The sequence below is a fragment of the Plectropomus leopardus genome, chromosome 13 (assembly GCF_008729295.1).
Source record: "Plectropomus leopardus isolate mb chromosome 13, YSFRI_Pleo_2.0, whole genome shotgun sequence".
Taxonomy (NCBI): Eukaryota; Metazoa; Chordata; class Actinopteri; order Perciformes; family Serranidae; genus Plectropomus; species Plectropomus leopardus.
Genome location: NC_056475.1, coordinates 7,878,706 through 7,895,313, shown reverse-complemented (window position 1 = coordinate 7,895,313; position 16,608 = coordinate 7,878,706). Strand labels below are relative to the sequence as shown.

The following is a 16,608-nucleotide window of genomic DNA, read 5'->3' as shown; positions in this document are numbered from 1 at the left end:
TGTGTAAACTGCAGTTTTTTATCCCACAGCCATTAAAGCTCAAAAAAAAAAAAAAAAATTGCATTGCATATTTTATTTCTGGGTGTCATCCTGGGCTTTTGCCTTTGTCTGTTTTACTATTTTCCACTTGATGATATATTTTTGCAAATGGAGAAAATAATACATGCTTTTTCCACTAGGTGTACTGTCACAATAAAATAAACAGTAATATGATCCAGCACTGCTTTTGAGTAATTTAGTCACATCCTGGAAGCTATTGATCAAAAATGGCTATTTTTTTTTTCCATAAATATATTTATATAAAATATGAGGAGTATTAAAAATGCAATAAAGGGGTGTGTGTCCTGACCAGCCAGTGCAGTTATATGATCCAGCACTGATTTTGATTCTCTTGGTCACATGACCTGGAAGCTGTCAAAATATTGAAAATAACATTGACCTTGTGTTAAAGTAATTTGTTGATGGTCCCTGAGTGAAAACCCTGCGTTGCGGAGGAGAGCTCGCCGCCCTTCAACGCGACGCAAAAGTCTGTCGAATATCCAACCTAAAACTGAACTTCACCACGCTAATTAGTTTTAAATATCCTACATGCAAAGTAACTTTGTTGTTGTTTTTATCACAGTCTGGAATATGTTAATCATTTTCAGCAACATTTATTGTGACAGTACACCTAGTGGAAACAGCATGCATTTTCTCCATGTGCAAAATATGGTTAAAATGACGTCATCAAGTGGAAAATAGTATAACAGACAAATTTCAAGGCAAAAGCCCAGAATGACACCCAGTAATAATACAATGCAATTTTTTATGCTTTGACCTTCCGGTATCCGGATGAGTAAAAAATGCAATGCAAAGCAAATGCATGAAATAGAGTAGAAAAATAAATCATATATATTAATATCTAATAGAGGTGTGCATTTTTGCACAAAGGGTGATAGCTATTAGTATTTTAGAATATTTGACCAAGCAAAAATATAACGCATATTAACCAATGTTGCTGTTAATCACTGACATATGCCAGGCTGCAAAAATAAAAAAATACGTAATCCATTTATTATGTACGTAGTTTACTTAAATAAATAAATAAATCACTTTCTGCATAAAAAATGTGGTCTGTTTACATTACAAACATGGCATTTACGGGATTAAAAATATGGTAATTATTGAATATTCGGTATTTTTGTTTACGGCGCAAGTTGATGAAATAAAAAAAGTATGATTTTTTTGAGCGATAGTACCCCTGAACGCAGAGTATGCGCCTTCGGTCGTTAAGAAGTGCCTCTCTGGGCGGGATATCGGAGGGTTAATGGCTGTGGGATCAAAAATTGCAGTTTGAATGGGTTTCAATTGTTTGTTTGTTTTGCACTTAAAGGTATGAATTTAACCATTTCGTTTACACAGTATATTTTAGACGGATTATTTGGAGCTGAGCTGGAAATACCAAGATTATGCAAACGTACGTAATCTTCCCAAAATGTAACCAAAATGCATGAACACAGCCAAAAAATGAAGAATGAAAAGCGCATTTCATGCACCGAGCAGTCCCTAAGGGGTTAACACAATAAGCAAGCAGACACAGCAGTCTGCAACACAAGCACCAACACAAAAACGCCATTTAAAAAACACCCGCGACAAATATAACAACATCTATAAGGAGCCTTTAGCAGGACAAATAATTAATATGAACAACTTACCGACGATGTTTTCATCCGGCGGCTGTTAGCTTGAATCCAATCCGGCAAAAATGACAGCAAGTCCACTGGAGCCCGCGTGAAATGTCCACAATGTCCAATGTTTGAACAAGAAAACTGAAATATTGCCAGAAGTGTCCATGGCGATGTCCTCCTGTCTCTGTTTTTGCGCACTTCAAAGCGCCGACTTGAACTTTTTCCGTCATGTTAGCTAACACGCGGCTAACTATAGCTAGCTTACCCGCTCCATAAAACACATCCAACCGCGCAGACACGATCCGGACTGACGTCGGTCATGATATATTTGCCTCCGTTTGATTTTAAAACGACTTTGGACTTTATTTTTTGGCGTTTTTGCCCAGTAGCAGCAGCGAAGCAAACAGACAAACAGAATGAGCTTCCGCATTTGAGATTTGAAAACTTCCGTTGGCCGCGTCGTTACGTCACAAAGGGGCGTGGCCCATTTAAGGAGGCACCACCGCGCTGGAATCAACGACAACAGTTAAGGAAGCCCTTCATTATGGAGGACGCCGACATACTTTTCTTTATTTTTTTGCAATCAAAACACACACTTTAGGATATTTAACTAAACAACAAACATGCGTGTTCAGTCAGAGGTTGAGTGACTGGAGAAAATGCATCCTCTCACATGATATGTTCAAGGACCGTCGGAAATTTAATAAATCACCGACAATTTCTTGTTTTTACAGTCTCTGGCTTTTATAACTGGTATAATTTTGACGAGTTTAAAAATTTTGGTGGGTTTTTAAAGCATGTTATCTTGAAAAATACCCCAAACACACACAAATGTGTGTATTTATACATATATATATAAATCAAAAATTTTTAATGAAAAAAAATATCCAAAAGTTTTCAAGGTAAAAAGATTTCCAGTGTCTTTTTTTAGAAAAAAAATACAAAAATCACTAAACACTTCATAGGACAGAAAACTTAATAGGAAAGAACAAAATTACCTCAAAGAGACACAAAACATCTAAAAATGGACATAACAAGACAAAGAGATGCAACAGAACTGTAAAAAGATACAAAATTTCCTCAGACACACACAACTATATGTCTTGCTCCTGTGTAGGAGAGGTGGTGGGGCCTTTTGCATATCTGTGCCTAGAGGCCCCTTGTTTTATAATCCGACCATGCTTGCATACACAAACCTATCAACCATACTTCAAATAATGACACAATACATTGCAATTTGAAATTTGTTTTTACTTAAAAAAGATCAAAATAAAGATGTACAATTGAACCAAATAAGACGCCATATTACACTTCAGCTCTAAAGACGGATGGCAGGACAAAAAAGGCATGACCTGAAATATTCCAGCTGGTTTCTCTGCTGCAAACTTCGCTGTCCAGCCACAGCGTGCGCACAGGAACAGACCGGATGGGAATAAATGAAAACATTTAGAACCAACGCCATCGCTGGCTGATGTTTTCTTAAGATGTGGCTTCTTGTATCCTATTGCAGATTGTCCTTCCATTTTTCCAAAAAAGAGAGATGAGGACACTTCAGTCGGTGAGACCGGAGCAAATACATTTCTGCTACAGTGTGTTCAGCCTCCCCAGAGGATCCACAGTGTTTCAATAAGGAAGGGCTCTATAATCATTGTTCAACATACAAACGGCGGCTTCATCAGCTCGGGTTCGACGTCTTACTGGAACACTAAAATAACATATAGTGAGAGAGAAATTTTTCAATTTCACATCATGGTTTTTGACTCATGTCTCCACACACATAATGGTCTAATAGATCTACCCAGATAGTACTTGACTGTCGACATTTAAAACCAGGAAACAGACAATTTCTTTTTCATTTCTCCGTACAAAAAATAGATCAAAGAATGAAAAAAATAGTTATATTCTGACTGCAGAAACTTGATTTATAAGGCTCTACTCGCGAGCAACTCTCTGGGTCTACGTCTGCACAGTGAGGGGTGTGGTTTAAGGATTGGGGGTTGAGCTACTTAACATTCATCGTTGAATATAATAATGAATTTGTATGCAACAGGTATCAGAATATTTGGGCAGTTGATACCCTTCACATTTAGAATTTGAATGATCCTATATAATACACTTAAGTATTCAACACATTACAAATTTTAACACTGCCTTCTGCATGTCTCCTCCTTTCAAGTGGCATCATCTTTTCATTATTGCGATGAATAAAATTTTTAAAGATGATTTACAAAAAAACAACTGTCTGTCTGTCCACTACAGTATCTGCTATGTACATCTGTTTAAAAAGCAAGCATGTTACACGGTCGTCCCTATGTACAGCTAAATTCTTCATTTTGTTTTTCATGGAATATACATATTTACTTATTTTCACAGTTTCCTATGTTTGCTCATATATTCAATACCAATAGATTTTTGTTATTATGAATACAAATATTTTTCGTCATATCCTCACGGCACTGGGCTACAACTCTCCCAGTTTCACCTGCTGATATCTAGCGAGATTGTTGTCTCTTGAACGCTGCTCATGTCTGTGTAGCAAACACTGTTCACTTTGAAAACAATCTTGATTGTGGTTCAGTTTGTTTTGCCAATTCACAGCAATCCAAAAAAAATGCACAGTTTCAAGTTTACAGTTTTCTGGTCGTCATCTTTATCATATATCATGATATTATTCGTTTCCTCCCCCCTCTGGTCCTCTTCACATACTGGAAAAGTTGAATGGCTCCAGTTGATTCCCATGACCCTTTGATTCAAACACGCCTCCGTGTGGCCACACAGTAAAACAATCAAGATTGTTCTGCCTCTGGTTTCCACTGATTTCTGAGAGAAATCACTCAGCCACAACAAGTTGTAACCTCTAACAGTGGGATTTGTTGTTCGCGCCTCCGTCGGTCTCGTCTCGCCCACTGGAGGTGACCTGTTGGGTGTGAATCCTGTTTCTTCGTGGTTAGTTTCTGGTAGTTTTGTGGGCTGTGAGATTATTGTTTTTTCTTGTTATTGGAATAAGGCACTTGAGAGGTTTTTGGTTTTCACGGGAGCTCGGAGGAGACCAAGGCGAGGCCGGAGCTCTGGCGGAGGGGAGGCCCGGTGTGGACGGCCTTGGGACAGTCGGGCGTCAGCACCCGTCCGTTCTCCCCTACGCTGCCTGTGATGGACAGACGAGCCTTGTTCCTCATGGCTTCTGTAAATGTAAGCTGAGGAGGGAAATAAAGAGACAGGTTTTGTACAGAGCAGGTGGAAATGAGGAAAATTGCACAGCTGCAGATTGGAGTTTAAGGATGTGTTCATGTCAAAATACCTTACAAAGCTTAACGTTTTTCTAAAAGAGACAGCTATCCCTATTACTTTTCTCAATGTACAATACTTTTAAAATGCTAACAAACAGAGAGTTCTTAGGACCCCAACTGCTCCCAACTATATGTTACATGCAAACATATGAAGCTCTGAACATCTTTTCTATTCATGATAATAACATTGTGCTCTGACAAGAAGTTGCTGAGATCTACAGGCACAACATCACTACAAAGAAGTCAGCTGGAGGAAGAAACACAACCAGTCAGACGATCATGCAGGCTGTAAACAAACTCTTATAAACACACCTTTACTAAAAAAAATCACCTACAAATCAGTGTATTTGCGCAGAGGGAGAGCACTGCTGTCAGTGGTGAGATACGGTTTGTTACTTCCTGGTTAAAAGCTAACTGATCGTAAAAGCATTTGCATTTCACGGACCGGTCCCTGCTTTTTCAGTGACTTTGGTGTCACCAAATGTGGGTGTTTTAAGCCAAAATGTGATCTTTAAGTTTTTGTGCCTAACCCTAACCACACGAAAACCACAATGTTGTTGGGAAACATAAAGTTACAACGTATCAACTACAAAATAATATACAAATGTGACAGATCTATGGTTTACAAAAACATACAATGTGAACATGTTTTGCTGCTGATTTTTGCTCACTATTTGATACATGGTTTATACTTTCTATGTTAATTATTTGATAAGTATATAGATTTTTGCACATTATCTGTCCTTTTTGCGTAAAGTAGATCTAACTATCTGGCGACACAGTTGGCTTATTTACTTTTTACCTGTTGTATTTATTTGACAGCTCGGGCTTCTTCCCCTGCATGTTTTTAGCAGTGTTGCCAGTTTCATCAGATTTCCGATGACTCATTTTAACACAGCCAACAGAACCGATGGTCAGAGCTTCAAAAATAAAACCCCAAATTGCAATAAACCCTGGTTTTCTGTTAAATCAAAAAAAAAATATGATATGGTCTTTAGATCGTACACTTGATTGGAGGCCAGTGTACACAACAGATAAGAAAAATAATAAAAAATTATGAGGTCAAGTACTTAAGCTACTTACACAAAGTAAGCTGGCTATTATGTTACATTAGTTAGCCGAGCTGAATTCTCAAATGTGTGAAATGTTTACATTGTTTGCACTGTCTGCCCGGCATAACACGTTCATTATCCGCTGATATAAATTCTAACTAAAACTCCAATCTGCTTCAAAAATATCTGTAAAAACAACACAGTACAGCTGTACAGTTCAATATAGATACAGTAGTGTAGCAAAACACCTCTCATAGCCATTCAGTACAGTATCAAGCCAGCCCCATACTAACATGTAAATCCATTAGCGACAGAGTTATTACACAGTGAGTGATAGTTGCAGGCAGTGGGACAGGGAAGCTGACTAAGCAACAGTCAAGCTAATGAAGAGTTTGTGCTGAAGTGCTGATGGGGGACACATAACCACGCTGGACAGATATACACCGAGTGCGAAGAGATATCTGAGAGTCTAATGGTCGAGGACCTGGGGGAAATATCCGGAGAAAACAGCTCACATCAATAAAGTCAGCTCAGCTTGAGGGATACTTCTCTTAACTTTAGCCTTACAACGTACACTGTTTAAACACGGCTTTATTATATGGAGCTTCCTGTGTGCTCAGGGCTGGTTTCTCATTAAATTTGTTCTGTGGCTGTACATTGATGGCCTACTGTAACTGACAGACGTGAGACAGTAATATCCCTCAGCTACAGCATGTACTTCTCAGGTTCAAGTGTGTGTGTTTAGGCCCTCACAAGGACTTTTCATGGTTCGCTATGAAAAAACAAACAAACAAAAAAAGAAAAACAAGGCACTGGAGCTTCAAACTACACACTAGATGGACGAATGTGCTGCAGTTTGATGAAATGTCCTCACAAGTATAGACGTGTGTGTACAAGTAAAGACATTGGTCCTCATTTAACACGCCTTTCCTACCTGTTAAATTTAAGAGCTGTGTGTTAGTGTTTGTAATACATTCACACTGAGCAAAAATTTAAATGCAACAATTTTGTTTTTGCTCCCATTTTTCAAAGGTTTAAGTTAAAGACTTTTTTCATGCACTCAATAGATATATTTCTATATGTATTAAGAACTACACTACATGCCAATTAAACTACTTAATCTTACTTAATTTGTGCAAACTTGCATTTTCATCGACATTTTATCCTCATTAATTTAAAACCGTAACAAAATACCAAATTTTGATCAAGGTGATCCATCATGGCATTTATCAGCATTATTTAATTCCTATGAAAACCAGACAGGATTATTATCTTTCCACCAGATTCAGAAGGAGTAATAAATTTTACATTTTGGCAGGAAAATGGGTCACAAGGTACGCTTGCTTGATAAATGAGGGCCAACGTCTGCAGCCACACAAGCTGCGAAGCAGCAGAGGCGACGTCATGTCTGAGAATGACTCATCACTTCCTGTCACATTGAGAAAAAAGCTCGAAAACGCAGACCAGAACGTCACATGACCACATGGTGAGCAGATAAGACAGAGAAGTGGGAAGCATTGTTGCCACTGATCACGACAGTCACTCAGCATGGCAAAGCTAGCACGGGGGTATGATAGGTTTCACTTACAGTCTCTGTGCAGGGAGCTAGTGAGGGAGGGAGCAAAGGCTTGTGGGGGACGTTGTGCAAAAACCTCAACTATATCTTATCAGCTTCCCCATCGCTGCCATATGCATTGAAAACCTCGCTAAACTCGGCTAAGTTGTGGTTGCTGGGGCTGAGCCTCGGACTCTGGCTAGGCTCGGGGCTATGGTGAGGGCTGCCTTTCTGGCAGGGGTAGCAGTGGTGTTGGTAATGAGGGTGTTGGGACGGGGATTGGGACTGGGCCTCCACCTTCATTCTCTTGGCCTCGTTGCGCGACTTGTAGCAGAATTCGATGAGAGCCACCAGCATGGCCAGGCCCAGGCCCCCGACGAGGATGTAGAAGACACCCGCCACGTTGCTCAGACTGAGGGCCTGGGACGACTTGTCCTGTAGCCGGCGGGGAAAGGAGTAGACACAAAAGTCAGCGCTGGTTTTAGCAGAGTGCAACAAAACAGTCAACATTTATACACAAATATGACAATGTGGAAAAACTACACATCAACTTCACTTCATGCACACTCACATACACAACTAATCACAGTCGCACAACAAGTATCACTGCTCTACTTCTATCCTGTCCGTCTACTGCTGCACAGCTGTATGTAGCCATGCTGGCAAAAATAACCTCCTGCTATCATCCTGCGTCAAATATAACATTATAGAGAAGTCATTAATCTCTCTGAATTAAAGAGTCAATTCCACCAGATTACAAAGAAGCATATTTTTTTTCACTTTTCTCCATTGCTGCTACACATGCACATCGTTTGGTCATATTTGCTTAAGTTTTGTGATATGCTCACAGCACTGAAAAACCCATCAGCAACTTTTCTTTCCAGAAACAATGTCCCATGTGAATAATCTTGAGGCTGGCTCTAGTCTGTCAGTCCTTATATACCCACATGTTAAAATACAGTCTGTTTACATTTTATTAAAGCTCTGTCTACACATTCCTATTTAATTTTGAAAACAGACAGTTTTTTTTGCTATGTTTTGGTCTCTCATCCACACGCAAATGAAGTTTTAGGCTGGTAAAACAGAAATGTCTATGGATTTCTTTACAATTAAACCTAGTATTGCATATGAAGCCGTCTGCTAAGCCGAGTCCACCACAGCATCATTGACATTGGATCAGACTGGGCCAGACCAGCAGATAGTGAGACAACTTCGAGGGTAGGATTGGTGTTAAGGACTGAAAGGAAAACTTTTGGTTTAGGCTTACTGCATGCCACACTGTGAGATAGGCAGTCTTTTGTAGGCTGATATCAGTCTGAGGCTTGTCTGATGCAATAAATGCATAATGAATCAAAGTTCTACAATGTAAATAGAAAAAAAGTCAGCTCATTAGCTTGCATCCTCCATCTGCACTTGCATAGTTTAACAATGTAGTGAATTAATGAACAACTCTTATCAGTCCAACAAACTTCTTTTTCATTAATTTGTGCATATTTTTCTCTAAATTTTAATAAAAAAGGGTGCTTACAAAAAATTTCGTCAGCCATAATATCATGCTATACTGTGTCTTGTTGGTTTGTGGACATGGGTCATAGCAGCAGTCACATTGTGAGGATTCGACCTAAATTTGCGATGCTGTCTTTGGTCACTAAAGCTCACAATCAGCCGTCAGTAGATGTGAAATCTAGGTCCCCCATGTCTCTTACAGTTGTCAACTCTCATCTCAGACAACCCAAACTTGCACAATGTTACATGGCCTTAAATCACTTTCTACTGAAAAGATAGTCCCATAGTCCAAATGAAAACTACCAACATCATATTCTGTGGAATATCTAACAAAACAAGGAATTGTTCCTGAAAAGACATGTTGCTGTTGATATTTAAAAATGCTATTAAATATTTCTGTATGGCTACCTATCACTAGGAAAATCTGTTTCTTTAAAATGGATGAACTAGCCCTTTAATTCCTCTAAATATTTCCGCAGGCTGCCTTCGCTCTCAGCTCTGACATTCACCTTTTAACCCCTTTTATTCAAATGTATGCAACTGATCTTCTCTGCGCTCTGACTCCTGCTCCTTCCTGTCATTTATCTCCCTCCGATAAATCACCTCCATCCTTAAGGGGCATTTAACTTAGGCTTTTTCATGGACACTGAAAAAGACTGCCTGCCATGTTTAGTCTCATTTGCAGGTGATCGCATGTGTGTGTGTGTGTGTCCTGCACTTAGGGATCTGATTAAGGGGACATGACTGATGTGGAAGGTGCATGCTGCTTTACTTCACATGTGGCAGCTCTCTCCATGCTCCAGTGCATCAACATGGTGTGTGTGTGTGTTTGTGTGTGTGTGTGTGTGTGCTGTTACAGCTGGGGCATACAGTAGTACTGACAACTAGTGTGACATACAGTAACGTCTGAACATGCCCTGGGACTATCTTGGGTGACAGCCGATGTGAGTGTGAGCCTTCATCTGCATTTGCAACACATAGCTTAGCTGCTGTAAAACTGTTAGCGCTGCACCATTCCTTGTTTCTGTCATGCTGTATCCCTCAGGCTACGCCTTAAGTCTCTACCTGCATGTCTGTCACTCGCTCTTTCTCAGAGTGTTATGTGTGTGTGTGTGTGTGTGCGCCATGTCAGCCAGCCTGCTGTAATAACAGAACAGTACAGCCAGCGTTATAAAAGTGTGCATAGAGACAAAGAGAGGAGGGGAGGCTCCCAGGCTGGTGGAGACTGACCTTACTTCCCGAGTCCTTGGGTCCACACTCCCCTTTATCGTACCACCATTTGTTTTTCAGTTTGTCTAAGACTCCTGCTTCACTCAGTTTCAATACGGCAAGGTTTACAGGCGTTCTTCAAATCACGGGGGACGGGGAAGGGTGGGGTGGGGAAAATAACATAAATAACATCATAGGACATGTTATTTTATGTTATTCAATCAGAAGAAGCCCAACAAGAGCAGCTCAGTACTCTTCACAAAGTGACGAAGCCGGGAAGGGGCCCCACTTAAGCTACATGTCTCTTTGCTCGTCAGTTGTGATAGCTCTCTGTAAGGGTCGGGTTTTTTGGGAGTTATTAAGGGGAAGGGGCTGAGCTAACAGACATATATGCGTGGGGCCCCGGCTGCATCGCTTTTCTGGAACGGGCACATACTGCCGGGACCTTTTCTACAACAAACAGAGGCTAGTACTGTCAACCCAAAACTATTGGCTCAGAAAATGTAGTTTAGACGTACGATCAAACCTCCAACATGGGGCTGCTGTTTTATTCGATTACTTTTTTTAAGGAAGGTGTCATTAATTTTTAAGTTTCTAAGTAATTGCCGTCTATCATTTGTAAGCAGTGCAGCAAATATTTTTGCCTCAACAGTACTCGCACTCCTCTCAAGATTAAACATTTCCTTGTCACTTGGAAGCAGTTCTTTGGGTCGACCCGGCAGATGCTCCTGTTACCAACAAAACACATTTCTCTTTTACCCGCATCAAGGTCACATGGGCATAGCGACATAGCGGCTAACCTTCTCGCCACCGCCTCCGCTGCCACACTCTCCTTTGTCGTACCACCACTTGTTTTTCAATTTGTCCAACAGGCCTTGCTCATTGAGTTTTAACACTGCCAGGTTAACTGCACTTCTTGAAAACGATAAAACATATTTGGTGAGAGGGGGTGAGTATGCTGTCCAATTTGGGAGGGAAGGAAGAGAAGGGGGAGGGGGAGGAGGGAGGAGTAGCAGTAAGAGAGGGACAAAGGTGGAAAAGTGCGTTAATGCTCTAAACGGTTACATCCCGGGACCCGAACACACACTGAACACAAATCTCTCCACTTTAATGTGCTGGTTTAAGTAAAATAATGTTAACAAGCCAATACACTCCAGAGCTAATACTTTTTTTTTCATTTAGTTAAAAATATGTTAAATTATGAAGCAATGATAATTTATATGTAGCCATCGTGTACATATTTGAAACCTTTTGCTGGTTTTAAAAACTAATCAGCTTAAAAAATATTCTGAAGACATAAAACAGAGTTTTAGCATTTGCATTATCTGATGCTAGCTAATGTAACCTATTCTCATTTGCAGGTCGTGAAATATTAATACTTTATCACACCCCTCTGCATCTTATAGCGACGCACAGGGCACCCCATTGTGACGCCCAGCCGAAAAACACTGCAACCCGTGAAAACTATTTGATGAAGTTTTGAAAAAGAGATCATATTTTGGGTTAAAATAAGTATGCCTACTGCAGTCTCCTAGAAGAAAGTCAGGTTTTGTGTTAACCTAACCTATGACGACTTCTCACTTTTTATCATACCTCAGTTGCTGTCATCATCAGGTATTACCCTGATGGGTTTACACTGGAGTTAGAAAGCAAGATGCATCCCATAAACATGTCAAAGGGTGCGTTTGGCGTTGATATCACACGCTGAGGGATGTGATAAAGTTTCGGTATTTGTTGCTATGGAATGAGAACGGGCTGGCTATCTGGTTAAATCTGCCACCAACGTTAGATTGCTAAATAGGAAAGAAGACAAAAAATATCTTTCTGCTGCAAAAATTACATAAAAAATATTTTTTTCCTTCCTTTTTCTAACTTTTGCATATTTTTTTCTTTTTGTTTTAAGCTCTTCTAGCGACATGTCATTTGGGATACTAATATCTGTTGATGTAATGATTCAGTCTGGATAACAAATATTAAATGGACATTCATGGTCGCCAGAGGATGATTACTTAAGACACTGTTGATCCCATGACTTTTAAATTTAGCAAGTTTTGAATTATCCAGTGAAATATCTCAACATATACTTGATCGATTGTGACATATTTTAAGCCAGACACACTGTTTCCTTTGCCTTAAATGCCATCATCTGATCAAACTTCAATTTGTCCATTATTTTTGTGTAAGACCAAAGATTGTATAGTTTTAAATCTTCAGGCCTTGAGGTTGTGTATGAAAGTTGAGAATTACTGGTTATAGAAAAAAACAACCCTGAATTAATTTATGCAGGCAGATATGTAAATGTCACATCATGTTTTTCTACATTCAAAGTGACAAAATCATAGGAAACACCATATTTAACTGAGTAATTTAAAAAAAATCTTTTTGGCACATAAATTGCCAATTTTTAAAGATTGAATACTGGCACAAAATGCTGGCAGCCGGTAATGGCAGTCCCAGAATATCTGCACCAGCCAGCATGTTGAGAACCAAACACCTCCATAAAATTTGGACCTGTTTTACACATGTATATAATATATGTACGTCAGCCAATTCAAAGCTCACAGGATTTCTGAGCATTAAGCTGTTCTGGAAAATCGTGATTGACTTGCATAAAATGTCTCTGAAAAGCCGTTTAAAATAAGTGTTGCGTTATAATTTCATGGCTCCTTTAGAAGGCTGCCGTGGTGATGTCTGACGATAGAGAGAGATTTGCCTCAGCGTGCGTTTTGATCCTTTTAATTTATTTGCATCATTATGAAAAATAAAAAAGTCAGAAATGGAAATGGATCAGAAAGACAAAGCGACACAGCTGGTATTTCAGTTTTAGCTGGTGATGTTTGCGGAGCCATGTGAAATAACAGCCTTGACCAACAATGTCGCCCGCTCTCCATGTTGCTGGTGTGTTTCCTCGCTGGTATCCGGACAAGTCGCTGACAGAAGATGATAATCCCCCAAATAAACCAAGATAGAGGCCTGGAGGAGGAGGGGGGACTACCGTGATCTGTCAGGGACTCTTCCTGGTCAAAGCAGTGGCTGAAAACTGGCACCAGCCTGGCTGCAACACAAACCAGTCGCTACTCTGCTCTACTTTGAGCTTCATGTGCAGAGGAACTTACAGAAAATAGGGTTTGATTTTCTGGCTGTGAGGAGTTTGAACCAGGGTTCGTACAGTGTAAGGAAAGTTACATTTAAGACTTTTTAAGATTTTAATTGCCACTTGGAATAAAATTTAAAACCAATTTTACAGCCCAAATTGAAGGTCAATTATTGTTAGACATGATTTTTTTGTCCTGTGAAAATGTTAGATTATCCAGACCAAGTGTTTTTTTTTTTTACTTTTTAGAGTGGAAAACATGGAGGACAATGAACATAATATATTATCATAATTTATTTGGTTTACCAACCAAAAATATTGCAATTTCTGGCTGTTTTTTGTTTTGGTGATTTTGTGTTTTCTCTCTGCATGCGAGATCCCACTGCCTAGATTCCTACCATGATGAGTTTAAGAAGAGGAATTTGGTAAATTATTTAACAAAAACAAATCCCAGATGTTACCATTTATTTTGAATTGATTATTTTGATTTTATAATGCATCATCAGAAAAAACTATTTTATTTTGTACCTCTATTTTCTGTTTGTACCTCTTCATTTTATTCGATTTGTATTTTTGGTACAGTGTACTGATCTTTGTGCAGTGTATTGATCTTTTATCTATTACATGTTATTCTATATGACCTTTACTCTTTACTGCTGAAAAACTTGAATTTCCCCTCTCGGGGTCAATAAAGGACTATCTTTTCTTTAAAAAAAAACATATATAAAACCCTACTTCTTATGTCCCAAAATGTTTTAAGACTTCTGAAAGATTGCTTTACTAACAATTAGGACTTATTTTTAGATTAATAATTTCAATGCCTTTTTGAGGATTTGCAGAAACTCTGTGGAACAAATTACTATATTAATATTAAAAACCTTAAGGTCTGACTCATTTTCAATGCACCCTCTGATTACATATGATCAATGATTGCACTACTCCACTGTTCTCCATTTATACAGCTGAGCTGCTTTATAAAAAACTGCTCTCTCTTGAATTTTCTAACATGTTCTCCACAGGCCTAAAAGCAATCATGGAGCTGTTCTCCACTGGTCTGCAGATGTGCACACACACACCTGTGAAGTTTTGCCTTTAGTATATATATCCATTCCCTTCAGTGAGACCTTGCCGGCGGGCTTTGATCGATGAGTGTGCGGATTGAAAGTGCAACTCCCCAAAGTAATGACACTGTATTCTCTGGCAGGTCTGTAAATTCCACTCTGTGCGGGAGGCAGTGACAGAGTCTGGCAGAGTTACCCAGGGCTGAGCATTCAAATGGCTCCCAAAACACTATTTCAGTCACTTAGTTGAAAAGAAAGAACCAGTCAACCATGAAGGAAAGCTGAAGTAGCAGTAGCGAAACATCTCTCCGCTAATTACATCTGTATATAAAAATGCAGATTATCTCAAATGGCGTTTTCTAAATAGGACATTTTCAGAAGTTTACTCGTGCATGCCATTCCAACAAATCTGCCCAAACAGCAAGCACAAGCACAAAGATTTACCTGGTGTGGAGAGCTGTGAAGAAAAGAAAAATGAAATAACCACCCCTGCATGATCACGGTGACCCCCACATGCATGCAACAAACACAGATGACAAAAAGCCACTACTTCTGCCCTCCACCAAACACATGTAACGCCCCACCCACCCACACCAAGCAAAGTAAGTGGAGACAGATAAAGATACAAAAGGCGGCACACCAGGGAAGGTGGAATACCATAACAACACGTAAAACATATTGTTACACTATTCCACCCACCTTAACTGTGAACCCTTGGGGGTAGCTACTCCGTAGCCTTTGGAGTCCAAGTTTCCTCCCACTTTCATTGTGTCGCAGGGCTTGCGTTGTTCTGTGTACTCATTCATGGTGGACTCCAAGAGGAAGGCGTATTTCCCTTTGGACTTGCGGACCCGCGCCACGCCCTCAGCCGTGGTCTTGGTGAAGACTGTGGGCTCTGCAGACTTCATGTAGCCCCACATCTTCTCGTAGACGGCGATTTTGGACCGCTGTGGGGTTTTGAGGAGGTTGGAGGTTCAAAGGTAGACGTAGTATGAGAGGTGGGGAAAATGGAGACAGTACATCGGCAAACAACATGGTAGTACAACGTGGAGTTTCAGTTTAAAAGTTGGCATAACTCGTTTACTAAAATAAATTCTTACCAAATACATGCAAGCAATACAGAACTATATGCAGTGGTTGAATGTAACCAAGTACACTTATCCAAATACTGTACTTAAAGGAATATTTACCCGCAAAATGCCCATTTGTATGACAATTACTCACCAAGTGCTACCTTGAATTCTTGAGGAAAACTTTACTTTTCTTGCATGCCTCAACAGTTTGAGCATCCACAAAAGGTGAAGATTAATTGACATGAATGCTGTCCGTGTTTCATAATGGTAAAACTATATATAAGCATCCGTTTATAAGCTTTCACAAATATCCTGCAGTATAATCCAAGTCTTATTTATCCAGTCTTGAGCTCAGTACTTCTCTAGCACAAGCATTTCACAAAAAAAGTTTAAACACGTCAGCACAAACAGTCTCATTCATCATCAGTTTGGGCACATGCAGGCGTTTGAACTCTGCTTTACTGTAACTTCTTAACACAAATGCACGTGTTTGGTAATTACTGGATAAAGAGACTTGGATTATACTGGACTTTGATATAGTTTTGCTGTTGTTAAACGTGGTCCCCTATGACTTCAATTCATGAAAAATGTTCGCCCCTGAATTCTTCGTTCACCGTGCATGCTTGCGGCAAAAGTAAAGAGTTCTTTACATATTCAAGGTAACGTGGTGAATATTTGATACACAAATAGTCCTTTTGTGTTTAAAAAATTCTTCTAAGTACAATTTTGAGGTACTTGTACTGTAATTGATTATTTCCATTTCATGCTATTTCATATTTCTGCTCCACTACATTTTGTAAGCCAGCATGTTTACTGTACTGGTCTGATTATTATTATGTCTGACGAAGTCTCGTTCTGAAGTCCTGCAAGTTAAGTTGTTGCAGGAGGACTAACAAACCGAATCAAGCGAAAGGTAAAAAAAACATTTTATTTCTCTGTAAGGTCCTTTTCTACAAAGGAGTATTAGGGACCGACTGAGAAAAAAGTTAACATTTTGATAAAAAAAAAGTTTTAATTTACAAGAATAAAGTTGTAATTTAATAAGAAAGAAGTCATATTATGTTAAGTAAAAAGTTGTAAAATTACAAGAATAAAGTAAAAAAA

At 39.4% G+C, this 16,608-nt stretch overlaps 1 protein-coding gene across 1 annotated transcript in view; it reads right to left on the bottom strand.

Moving 5' to 3' along the window:
• Nucleotides 1-4,191: 4,191 nt before the first annotated feature.
• The window catches only part of LOC121952359 (glutamate receptor 4), a 143,515-nt gene continuing 131,098 nt past the window's right edge, over nt 4,192-16,608 (bottom strand). Inside the window, exons 13-16 of the mRNA XM_042498982.1 lie at nt 15,131-15,378; nt 11,077-11,191; nt 7,859-7,996; nt 4,192-4,861 (exon numbers count right to left, since the gene is read on the bottom strand). Coding sequence (XP_042354916.1) covers nt 4,697-4,861; nt 7,859-7,996; nt 11,077-11,191; nt 15,131-15,378 — 666 coding nt within the window. The 3' untranslated portion in view covers nt 4,192-4,696. The remainder of the gene's footprint in view (nt 4,862-7,858; nt 7,997-11,076; nt 11,192-15,130; nt 15,379-16,608) is intronic.